Below are 13,527 nucleotides of genomic sequence, written 5' to 3' on the forward strand. Positions count from 1 at the left end.
TGTGTGTATCTTAATTCACATGTCTCCTCTTGTGTCACCAATGTACAGTGTATATACTTTGTTACTATTAATTTCATGCTTCTGTAAAGAAAATGTTATAAACCTTTATTAAGCACTCTGCTGATTGTATTGTTAGTTTTTAGTAATAACATTAAAGAAGAAATATCACTACAACTAAAAAATAAATAACACCCTGTTCCTGGAAATCTATGTGCCCCTCATATATGATTATAGCAGGGCAATATCCCTGGTAAATCCTGTGTCCCACCCATATCTGATTCAGCACACTGTCCTTCGAAAATCCCTGTACCCTCCATCCGAAGTTCAGCAGTGGCTTGGCCCTGGAAATCCCTTTCTCCCTCCCGCCATCCCTGGTTGAACAACACACAGTCTATGACACATAACCCTGGTTCCTTTAAAATCCCTGAACCACCATCTATGGTTCAACAGCATCCTGAATGAATGAATGACTTGTATAGCGCTACTCATGCGAACTGAATCGCCTCTGGGCGCTTTTTCCAGCCAGAGTCTGCTTGGCTGGTGCGGTCATTTTACCCCGTAGGATCGTGACACGCTTGGGACACACAGTCATACACACGGATATACATATATATATATATATACTGTTCCTGGAAATCCATGTGACACCCCCCCCCCCCCCTCCATCCTTTGTTTAACAGCACCCTGTCCTTCGGAAGTCTCTGTGCTCCTGATCAGTGGCGTCACTAGGGTTGGTGTCACCCGGTGCGGTAAAACATGGTGTCACCCCCCCTCTGTCTAGGCTGCCCAGCACCAAGCAGGCAGCGCACGGGCACGGGGCGCACCCCAAACCAGCCCCTGTAAATGATAGTATAGTGGCAGGTTAGGGTAGTATAGAGTGGTATAGTGGCAGGTTGGTGTAGTGGGGTGGTATAGGACAGGTTAAGGTGGTATAGGGCATGTTGGGATGGCATGGGAAAGGCTGAGGTGGTACAGGGTAGGCTGTGGTGGCACAGTGCATCTTGGAACTCTATGTAGTGACACTGCAGAGTAACTTACTTACATAGCATGAATGCAGATGAAGACCCGGGCTTGTGGGCGGGGCTTCTGTGTCCTCACCTCTAGCTGCTTGAGCTGCAGCATCATCGATGGTGAAGGAGTCTGTGGGAGGAGAAGAGGAGGCAGCCACACCCACAGCTCCGCCCACCAACTCCGGCTCACACAGGGATAGCCTGAGGAATGTTACAGGCAGCATCCCCGCACGGCTAGATGCCCTGCTTGCACCGCTCCAATCAATACAGTACAGTGTTTTGCGGTGCGACAGCCCCGGTGTCACCCCTCTGGCGGGTGTCACCTGCTGGGCATGTCAGCAAAAAACAAAACGGGATGTGTCACCCCTCTAGCGGGTGTCACCCGGGTGCGGACCGCACCCCCCTAGCAACGCCTCTTCTCCTTATCCATTGTAATTATCCATAATTTGCCATGTTCTTGGGGAATCCACCTTGTTAATTAAAGCTCACAATGCAACGTACATTAAAGTTTATTAAATTTGCATTACATGAAAATGTAAGAGCGTCAACGCCAAGTGTGAGTTATGTGGTTGCGAGATTATGGTGTAACGACCTCCAGGGCAATGATTTGAAGCTTTGCATATTTGTTTCACTAATGTACAGTATGTAACACCAATCAGTCATATATGAATACATTACTAGTTCAGCGGTGTGTTTGTCACACGGGTGGTGTCGGTTGGACTGGGAAGTTGGGAATTACACAGTTTATTTCGGCACCCACCCACAGGCCCCATATAGTACGCTTCCATAAAGGAGCAGCACTGCAGGAATTTTCGGTCACACCACAGCCCCACTGCCTCATTCTCCTTCTGCGGCCTGTTGGCGCAATTCCCATTTGTGTAAAAATGCTGGCGGCCATTTTCACAACACTTCTTCCTTTTTCCTATATACTGTGGGTCTTCTGTGGGAGTCATCACATCGTCTACTCTCGGTGTAGCTTGTTAGAAGGAAAAGCAGAATAATTAATTGTTTTGACACTTACATTGAATTAATGCTGGTTTATATGGCACACACATTACAACAATGTGACTGTATAACTTCCTTTAGATACACCAGTGATAGAGGTCCGCCAATAGGTCCTCAATCACGTCTTGTTGGTAAATCTAAGGCTTACCATACACATTATACAATCGGACCATACAATCTTTGTACAATCAACTTTAGGTTTATCAAAACTATGTAATATGAGGACCTACCTGAACTATCCAATCATTTCTTATCCAGTCAGGGTTTTTGGTAAACGTAAAGGAGATTGTATAATCAGACTGTAACATGCATAGCGAGCCTAATGGTGGACAAACATGCTTCGATTTTATTATCTGGTTTATCTATGATTCAATAAAAATGATTGAATATGCAAACAACTGAATAGCCATAACTTCCCTTTCAATTATTTAGACTTGATTTAGACTGGATTCAATCAAACTGAGTCGACTGGCCTGGGTGAAAAATTATCAATTATTGGGCATTGATCGGCATCATTGTTTGCTGAATATTTCAATTGATCAGATTGCAGGAAACAGAGGTGTGATTGACAGTTTATAAATGTAATAAGCAATCTTATCATAACTCGTTCCCTCCTGCCCAAACGTCATTTTAAAGTAGCTGTAAAGGCTGAAGGTATTTTACCATCATGCATTCTATGAACGAATGTGAAAAACCATCAGTGTCCAGCTGTCCCCTCAGCCCCCCTAATACTTACCTAAGCCCAATCCCGAGCCAGTGATGTACACAAGAACCGAGGCTCTCCACGAGTCTTTCCCTCCTGATTGGCTGAGATGCAGTAGCAGGAGCCATTGACTCCTACTGCTGTGAATCACAGCCAGTGAGGCAGGAGTGGGGGGCGGGACTGAGCCGTGCTCTCTGTGTCTCCCATAGCAAGCGGCAGTAAGGATTACCAATCATGTAAGCACTGTGTCAGTGATCACATGACCAGAAGCCAGTACTGTCAGCTTCTGACCTTTAGTCCAGACTGAGAGTCTTTGCGCTGAGACATGCAGGGAGTGCGCTCTCAGCACATAAACGTTGGCCACCTGGTGATACATATGTCGACCACATGTGGACGCTCTTTTGCTCTTGCACATACAGTATGTGTTGGGCGATTGTAAAGGGGTTAACTATCAATTTAAGTCCAATATCATGTGTGTCATATATCGATCGATTATTCCAGTAAAGATTGATTGCATTAAATGATTAAATGAATAATTTATTGAAGCTTGTACAACCCCCATAAAGGAGATACTACAAAGATTGTACAATCAGATTATACCATGTATGGCCCTCCCCAATAAACAACACTTAGGACATACAATATGAGGAGGCACTCTATGATGACAATAAACTGGTTTGGTGCCGGACCTTCAGGTAATTTACCACACTGGAGGAACATTGAGGGGAATTTACGAAGACTGTAGTAGACAGAATCTAAAGCAATTGTAGATGGCAACCAACCAGCTTATAGCTTTCATTTTCAAAGCCTAACTGATCAAAGTGAGGCTAGAACCTGATTGGTTACTTTGTACAGCTGTTCCAGATTGTGTCTGCTCCAGTTTGTCTAAGGCCCCTTTCACATTTGCGGACCGTATTTCCGCTTTTTCATCCATCCGTATGCGGATGAAAAAGGGACATTCATTGGTCCCTATGAGATCGCGGATGTCAGCGGATGAACATCCGCTGACACCCGATCTCGTCTGCCTCCGCAATGATCCAATTCTGCAGACGAAAGAAAACCCTAGTTTTCCTTCCGTCTGCGGATCGCATACACACGGACACACGGTCCGTGTTCATCCGATCCCCCCCCATAAAGGAGAGCGGAGAAAAGACAGGGCGGTCCCTGCACAGTGTGCGGGGACCGCCCTGTCATCCGCCGGCTCAGCGGGGATCAACGGAGCGATCCCCGCTGAGCTTTCGGAGGTTTACTGGGCGGATCAGTAATGAAAGGGGCCCAACTCTCCCCATTCAGTTTTATCATGAAGGGAACACCTCAATCTGTTTGGAATATTACCTGGTGAAGTGTCAGGTTTGGTTTGGGATTCACCGTTCGCCACTGTCACATTCTCCGACTGAGACAACTTTTCTGCTTCATTATCTTTGGATGAATCTTCTGATAAATTCTGTAATAAATAATAAAGCTGAACTCCAGGGAAAAAAAAGTATATATATATATATATATATATAAAATATATATATATATATAACAATTTAGATCGATTTCATCACCAATGTAGTGGAATTCCTCTCTACCAACTTTGTTCAGCAGTGGGTGCAGGTCCCTTTAATTCCTTTTCCAACAATCCACTGGGCTTTCACAACCCCAGGACTCCTGGACACAGCCAAGGGATATAGATTTCACTGTTTACCACCATTGGGTGCTCAGAGAGGTTGTGCCAGATCATGGGAGAGCAGTGACTGGGGACATTAGCTGTCGCCAAAGTGAGGATCCGCCTTCATTATCTCCGGCTAACGGCCCCAGATTAGGGCACAAGCTTCATTCAGCTTCATCTTAAGCCCCAGTCAATATGGTGGTCTCTATGCTAGTGACCCTGGAATACTGTCTTTCCAGTGGGGTGGCCCTGTATCTTCAGCCACCTTCTTGTTCACCTATTTCTGGGACTTCTGCTGCTACCTGGACATCCAGAGAAGAAACTCCTCCTGCCTCCCCTTTGTGGAGCCTGTTGAGAGATCCCTGTGGTTGTCCACCTGGGCCACCATCTCTCTGCATTTTCACTAGACTGAATAGTATTACCAGCGTTCTCTTATATGCGGTTCCTTTGATTATTGTTATTCTGTATTGTGAGGCCACCTAATGGCATTTGTTTGAGCTCTGCCTGTATAACTGCCTGTTATACCTTGTTTTACGCTTGTTACATACCTCTGGACTGGGAAGTTGGGAACTAGGCTGTTTATTTTGGCAGCGGCACCCATCCACAGGCCCCATATAATAAGCTTCCATAAAGGAGCAGCACTCCAGGAATTTTCGGTCACACCACAGCCCCACTGCCTCATTCTCTTTCTGCGGCCGGTTGGCGCAATTCCCATTTGTGTAAAAGTGCTGGCGACCATCTTCACAACACTTTCTCCTTCTTGTTATAAACTGCGGGTCATCTGTGGGAGTCGCAGAGTTAACGGTCACATTGTCTCCTCCCGGTGTAGCTTGTAAGAAGTAAAACAGGAATAATTAATTGTTTTGACACATACATGGAATACTGGTTTATATGGCATACACATTACAATGTGACTGTATAACCTCCTTTAGATTTGCTCGTGACAATTTCCTGCCAGTAGATCCTCAATCACATCATTGTTGGTAAATCTAAGGCTCACCATACCCATTATACAATCTTTGTACAATCAACCTTTAGATTTATCAAAACTATGTAATATGAGGCCTTTTCTGAACTATCCAATCATTTCTTATCTAGTCAGGCAGGCCCATGCACTACACACTTGTTGGTAATCCTACAGGAGATTCTATAATACCATGTATTGGCCCATTGGTGGGTACACCCTCTGATTTTATTAACTGATCGATTTAGACTGGATTTGATCAGGATCACAGTCAATTGGACATAGTGTAAAAATCTTGATCATTTGGCATCGATTGGCAGCATTGAGATACTTTGTTCATGAATATGATTGTAATTCGATTGAACAGATTATGTGATTACATGGTGGAAACAGAGGTGTGATTGATAGGATAAGATTGCTACTTAAGATCATAATCTAACACCTTACCGCCTGCCCCAGTGTCCCTTCATACTGTTCTGAATGCCCTGGGGGGTGGGAAGGATTGGTGATCATGTGACCTCTGTCACAGTGGTCACATGGTTGGAAGATGGTCCTGCTGGCTGCTGATCTTTAGTCCGTACCTTATGAGAAATTTCATATTTCCTTATTAAAGTTATCTCACAATATCTAAAACTTCCAATATCCTGCTTATCTTAGCTGACTTCATCCTAAAGGAATGTCATTAAAAAATTACATTCCAAGCAAGTCCCTAAAAGGTCATATTGCTTGCAAGGGGAGTTGGCATAACTTGGAATAGTCAGTCTCTACCAGGGTGAGAATGCCCCTGGGTCCAATCATCTGTGTCACGCCGTATCAAAGCAAGCGGGACTCTGTGGCGAAACAGCATCTTCAGTCAAGTATTCTTGTTATATTTTCTAATATTATTACATTTGTTATCTTTATCTATCATTACTTAATTAAATGTTATGCCTACAAGTGCTTGTGTGATCTTTTTTTGCACATCTCAAATACAAACCCAAAAACTTAAACTATCGAGTAACCTGCTCCCAGTCTGAAACCCGGACACATGATTCCAAACCTGAACTGTCCGGGTAAATCCCGGACAGGTGGCAACCCTAAGATAGTGTCTGCTCCAGTTTGACTAATTCTCCCAGTTCTATCATGAAGGGAACACATCAATGTGTTTGGAATATTACCTGGTGTAGCGTCAGGTTTGGTTTGGGATTCTGGGCCACCCACCACTGTAACTTTCTCAGACTGAGTTGACTTTTCTGCTTCGTTCTCTCTGGGTGAATCTTCTTGTATAGTCTGTAATAAACATTAAATCTTAACTCCAGGCAACTCTAAAAAAGCTTTATAATACAATTATATATCCCTTTTAAACATCATGAAATATATTTTTTCATATCACTAATATAGTGGAGTTCCTCTTTACAAAAGTTGTTTACCAGTGGGTGCAGGTCCCTTTCATTCCTTTTCCCACAATTTCTGAGCTCCCACAACCCCCAGGACTCCCAGACACACCCAGGGGATATAAACACCACTGTTTCCCACCCTTGGGTGTCTTCAGATTGTGCCAGATGGCAGAGCACTGGGATATTAGCTGCCACCAAGTGTTCTTAACATGTGGGCTAGCAGATGAGGGTGCAAGAGCATGTAGTTTAATCTTAAGCCCCAGTCATTGTGGTGGACTCTGTTCACCCATCTCTTGAAATCCAGACCAGAGATTCCTCCTGCCACCCTTTCTTTGAAACCTGTAGGGTGATCCCTGTGGTCGACCACCTGGGCTACCAGCTACAGCCAGCTTCCTTGTAGAGAAGTTGTTACTACCGTCCCCCAGGGAACTACTTATCATTGTTTTCATTAGACTGAATTGTACTATTACCACTGAGGTATTATACTCAGTTCTCTTAGATACAGGTATTGTGCTGCCACCTAGTGTGTGTGTATGTGCCTTTGAGTGAACTACCCCTAGCTCTGTACTACAATACTTGCACTGCCTGTCATACTTTGCTTTCTGCTTGTTGCATACCCCTTGGGAATTATGATGTTTATTTCGGCAGCGGCACCCATCCACAGGCCCCATATAGTACGCTTCCATAAAAAGGCAGCACTCCATGGATTTTTTGTCACACCACAGCCCCACTTCCTCAGTCTCTTCCTTCGACCTGTTGGCGCAATTCCCATTCCTGTAAAAGTGCTGGCGGCCATTTTCGCAACACTTCCTCCTTGTTGCTATAAACTGCCGGTCATCTGTAGGAGTTGAAGAGTTAAAGGTCACATCACTTGTAAGAAAAAAAAATAGAATTCACTGTTTTGACACATATATGGAATTAATGCTGGTGTATATGGCACACACACATTACAATCTGACTGTACAACCTGCTTTAGATTTACCATTGACAAGGGTCTGCCAGTAGGTCCTCAATCACATCATTGTTGGTAAATCTGGCAGACCTGTGTCACTGAGATACTTTGTTCATTAATATGATTAGATTTGGATTGACCGGTATATAAGATTACATGGTGGAAACAGAAGTGTGATTGCTAGATTACGATTCTAAGTAGCAATCTTATCCTAAACCCTTCAAACTTGCCACTTGTCCCTAGAAAGGATTGACGATCATGTGACCACTGCATACCTCCCAACTGTCCATGATTTCGAGGGATTGTTCCTGGATTTGGATCAAAGTCCCTCTGTCCCTCTTTCCTCCTAATTTGTCCCTCATTTTGGTCTGATCTATATAGTTGTATATGTCGTGGGTTATGAGGAAAATAATAATAATAATAATTTAATATTTACTGGCAGAAATATGAAAGTCCAGTAGGCCTCAAAATTGAAGTGAACTATTGCAAATGAAAACACCTTAACTCATGTTTGCCAAGTGCCCAATACATTGGCTATCTGTAAACTTTTACAAGCCGATGTTGGAATAGAGATTGGCCTGAAACAATAGGGTCTCTGGTCACAGAAACCAGAAAGACCTTTCACCTGCCCTTGTGAATGGACAAGGAAGGCAACACACATAAATGACTAAATCTGATCACACATAGAAATTACTTGTTACTCGTAGTCTAAACCAGAGCAAATAAACCCCATTGTATCAGAGAATGAGGCCTCGTACACACGACAGAGTTTCTCGGCAGAATTCACCGAGAAACTCGGTCAAAACCCGGATTCTGCCGAGAAACTCTGTCGTCTGTACACTTTTGGCTCGATGGAGCCGCCGAGGAGCTCGTCGAGAAAATAGAGAACATGTTCTCTATTTTCTCGTTGTTCTATGGGAGAAGGCGGCCCGCCGAGCTCCTCGGCGGCTTCATCCCAGAACTCGACGAGGAACTCAACGTGCTTGGCACGTCGAGTTCCTCGGCCGTGTGTACGGGGCCTGAGACTGCCCTAAGGAAAGCAGCCAGTATTGTCTTAGCCTCTCTTATGTCCAGGGGTCAAGTCCTGGGGAAAAAAGTGTGGGAACTCCCACCCAAGATTCACTCCCCCACCAAAAAAATAAAAAATGATACGCTCATATGCATAATTACTAAACCGCAAGTTCTTTCTAAATCCCGCGATAACTCGCGGCAGACCTCCGCAATGTCTCCTGGGAACAATGACAAAAGCTCCCAGGAGACATTGCGGCATCGAGGAAGTGACGGAATACCCGCACACTACCCGATGAATCCATATACAGGAAGCGGCCAGTAACATGAAGGATTACTAAGGTTCGCCTGCCCCTGACAGTGACTCGAGCTGGGCATCGTCACTTAGTGAAGGATTGGCTCGGGCAGCTCTGGTCCTGGAAAGGGAACTGAGTTCCTGCTGTGAAAAAAGTGCAGGAACTCCGTTCCCACGCGTTCCCGCAGGACTTGAGCCCTGCTTATGTCGCGTACACACGATCGGTCCATCCTAAATATAACTGAATTAATGAGCTCAAGAGATATTCACAGGTTCCCTCTATCTACTGCATAAATGGATTCATTGGTCTACGCCTAATAAGACACACACACACACGCACTCCCTCTGGTAAAATAAACATCTTTGTTTATTCCCAAGGAAATAGGGATAGTCCGATGTCACACATTAAAACATCACAATATATATACATATACAAGAGAAATTCAAATATACTTATAACATCTGTAAAATCAGCTGGTCAGCAGTGAGCCTAGAGCTCCCATTATGAACATGTGGCCGGCATCAAGAGAGGAGAGAAAAAGAGAAACTTACTCTTGTGTGTGCCCTTCTATCACACCCCCTCACTCAAGACCCCCCCCCCCCCCCCCCCCTGATTGTCCTGACATGAGTGTCAGGACAATCTATACTTTGCAGATAGAGAAAGGAGCTGTGTGTTAGTGGGCATTCTGACACTCCTGCTCGCCCCCTCAAGAAGCTTTCTCCACACTAGGGAAAAAGCCCCGCATTACGGTGTGTAGTTACAGACAGAAGAACAGGAAGTGAGGATTTCTCAGAAAAAATAAGGACATTTAAAAGCAAAATCAAAGGATGAGGTAAGTGAAGGAGGACTGCACTAAGGTAAAGGAAGCTATTTAGGGGGGAAAATGTACCTTTACAACCCCTTTAACTTGTACAATATGAGGAGACACTCTATAATGACTATAAACAAATTTGGTGTCAGACCTTCAGGTAAATCACCACACTTGGGGAACATTGAGGAGAATTTACTAAGACTGGAGCTGACAGAATCTGGATCAATTGTACATGGCAACCAACCAGCTTCTATCTTTCATTTTCAACAGCTAATTGAACAAGCTAAGGCTAGAAGCTGATTGGTTACTTTGTACAGCTGTTCCAGATTGTGACTGCTTCAGTTTGACTAACTCTCCCCATTCAGTTTTATCATGAAGGGAACATAATGTGATTGGAATATTACCTGGCGTAGCATCAGATTTAGTTTGGGATTCATGGCCGTCGACCACTGTCACTGTCACATTTTCTGGTATAGTCTGTAATAAATATATATAAAAAACACTGAGCTATAAATCATCTATCCCTAAAAAATAAACAAATAAATAAATGAACAATAAGCAGCAATTATTTTGTGTAACACGGTCAGAAACAATAAATAAAGAAAAATAAGAATCGCGCTAAATAATAAATGTAAAGTCCATAAATGGATCCATATGGATTATATTTATCTGTATGAAGTTGACCACAATGTGATAATGAATCAATAGCAGTGTCCATCATCTATCACTAAAAAACCTGTAATGAATCCACCACCAGTTGTAGAAACTGCTTACCAGCTCCTGTGGTCAACTTCACACAGATGAATGTAATTCATATAGATTCACTTATGGACTTTACATTTATTATTGCGCGATTCTTATTTTTCTTTATAGTCTGTAATAAACATTAATGCTGAATTCTAGGCAAATATATAGCGTATTTATCGGGGTATTGAGCGCTCCGGCGTATAGTGCGCACCGCTAATGTGGACCCGCAATTCCTGTAATAAAAACATTTTAGTACACAGTTTTGGTGTCTTGCGCGGCGTCCATCGACGGCCTTGTCGGGTCCGGCGTCCGTCTGCGGCTTTGGTGGTGTCCTCCCGGCTTCTCCCGCTCTGTCTCCCCGTCAAATTGCCGCTTCCCGCGCTCAGTTTGAATGCCTACGCCAACATATACCGAGTGCAGTACACTCGGCTACATTCGGCCAGGCTCGGCTTCGCTCGTGCTCACGCTCTGTGACGTTTATGCGTGAGCACGAGCGAAGCCGAGCCTGGCCGAATGTAGCCGAGTGTACTGCTCTCGGTATATGTCGGCGCAGGCGTTCAAACTGAGCGTGGGAAGCTGGTATCGGCGTATATCGCGCACCCACGATTTCCCCTGTATTTTAAGGGGAACAAAGTGTGCGGTATACGCCGATAAATACGGTATATTTCTCATATCACTAATGTAGGGGAATTCCTCTTTAGCAACCCTGTTCAGCAGTGGGTGCAAGCCTCTTGATTTCCTTTTCCCACAATCCACTGGGCTCCCACAGCCCCCAGAACTCCTGGACATTCACAAGCGATATGAATTCCACTGTTTACCACCCTTGGGTGCTCAGAGAGGTTGTGCCAGATGGGAAAGCAGTGACTGGAGATATTAGATACCAGGTGGGGTTCTTTCTTCATTGTTCCTGGCTAGTGGGCTCCCAGATTAGGCCGCAAGCTTCATGCAGCTTCAATAAGCCCCAGTCATTATGGTGGACTCTGTGCTAGCTGAACCTGGAATACCGTCTTTCCAGTGATGGCCCTGTATCTTCAGCCACCTTCTTGTTAAGCCTTCTCTGGGACATCTGCTGCTACCTGGAAATCTGAAGCAGAAACTCCCCCTGCCTCCCCTCTGTGGAACCTGTAGGGAGATACCTGTGGTTGCTCACCTGGGCTACCAGCTACAGCCAGCCTCCTTGTGAGAGAGGAGTCCTTCCCATGTGGAACCCCTGTGATCTTCACCTAGCAATTCACAAGTACAGGGGTGTCAAACTCAATTTCATTGTGGGCCGCATCAGCATTATGATTGCCCTCAAAAGGGCCGGTTATACTTGTAAGATTAGATGATTAGATGTCAGCGCATCCCCTGCCCTTACATTTAAATGTCAAGGGCCACCCACCATCAGAAGTTGAGTCCTCCACTCTCCCTTACATCACAGTGCACCCCCCCCCTTACATTATGCTGCTGCTGGGAAGAAGCTGGATGCATTGCTTGAAAGCAAAAAGTAAGGGTCTGGAGGAGGACTGGAGAGGTGCAAGGGCCACATGAAATGGCCTGGAGGGCCACATTCGGCCCGCGGGCCTTGTGTTTGCCACCTGTGCACAAGTATCTGTGTTTGCACTAGACTGAACTGTACTATGCTTTTTATTACTAGCGATTTCTCCTAAGGCTAGGTCAGTGCTTCTCAATTATTTTCTGTCATGCCCCCCCTAGGAAGAAGAAAACATTTTGCGCCCCCCCGCGCGACTGTAAATAGTATCATTTGTCTATAAAATTGTTATAAGTACACCTCTGCATAACACTGTATCCTTATTAACCTTATTATCCTTATTTGGCTTCATGCTGTCCACTGCCAACATTTTTAGACATAGTAAGCACACCGGTCTTTCCTCGTCTCCCACCGTAGTCACAGTGAAGCCAAGCGCTACATACGCCTCGTCATATTTCCTCGTCTTAGCCTTCGGGAGACTTTCTGTTATCTCCTTCTCTCCTTCTCTCTCCGCTTGTCTTCTCATCCCTGTTAAATTTTTTTCCATGATGTCACTTGAGGGTCTGCTACACTTCGTGTCTACAAAGAGTCACACGGGCGGGTTTGGCCAATCAGGATAGAGCATTATGTCTATCCAATCGGGTCTGTTCTCCTCGAAAGGGTCACGTGGTCCTCCGCGTCGGGCTGCTACTGGGGCTGCGCTGGGACAATCTCAAGTGATCGCGCCGCGCTGCTCCCTCTCTATGCAGTATGCAGTATTTGCCGAGGTCAAACGAGCCCCCCTTTACGGAGCTTTGCGGCCCCCCAGGGGGGCGCACCCCACTATTTGAGAAGCACTGGGCTCGGTTCACACACATGCAGGTCGGGAACTGGAACATAATTGCACAGGTTTCCAACCCGCAGGCAAAATGTGCTTCTCTTTAGAAGACACTAGGGGGTACCATTAGAAAACACATTGCATTTTTGGTTGCAGAAACCATACTTTACCTGACCATTGCATATTATTGTGTAATTAAAGTTATATGGTTGCAAAAAAAAAGTGAATTTATTACAAGAAAACATTTACAAGGGTGACCATAGTTACCGTCAGAGGGAGTGATTCTTGGTCCTGCTTGGCTGGTTGAGGCAGTTTTGTGTCACCGGTCGGTGCAGTGCTCCTGTAAAATGCAAGCATACAAGTTTGTAATCAGAGAGAATGGTGGGACTGTAATATAGCATTTTATTTCTACAGTCTTTTCCAGCTCAGGAGCCACCTGTCCCTGGAAATGCAAATATCTCTGCTTCATCTGAGACGGATACACTGGCTAGAAAGTGTCACTTACACAGACTCTTGGCAGCAGATGATTCCACAAAGCAGGAATAAAACAGAAAAGCGCAGGAGAATCATGGCCGATGAAAATGATAGAGCGTACGAGAAAATGTACGAAGTCAGAGAGAAGCAGACACTGCTGAGTACAGAGCTGGAAAGCTTCACATTTATACAGAAGAACTTTGGATGGCAGCCACCATCTATCTGAAATAACCGTTATC

General features: G+C 44.9%; 1 protein-coding gene across 1 annotated transcript; it reads right to left on the reverse strand.

Annotated features, from left to right (window-relative positions):
• Positions 1 to 1,503: 1,503 nt before the first annotated feature.
• Positions 1,504 to 13,469, reverse strand: LOC120913830. Its single transcript, XM_040324103.1, has 8 exons — positions 13,320 to 13,469; positions 13,082 to 13,154; positions 10,184 to 10,256; positions 7,330 to 7,550; positions 6,494 to 6,605; positions 4,921 to 5,201; positions 4,054 to 4,162; positions 1,504 to 1,986 (listed from the first exon to the last, which is right to left on the reverse strand). The coding sequence occupies exons 1-8, from the start codon at positions 13,382 to 13,384 to the stop codon at positions 1,688 to 1,690; spliced, it is 1,233 nt and encodes a 410-aa protein (XP_040180037.1). The 5' UTR covers positions 13,385 to 13,469; the 3' UTR covers positions 1,504 to 1,687.
• Between the last annotated feature and the right edge of the window lie 58 nt (positions 13,470 to 13,527).

This window comes from Rana temporaria, chromosome 9, assembly GCF_905171775.1.
Source record: "Rana temporaria chromosome 9, aRanTem1.1, whole genome shotgun sequence".
Taxonomy (NCBI): domain Eukaryota; kingdom Metazoa; phylum Chordata; class Amphibia; order Anura; family Ranidae; genus Rana; species Rana temporaria.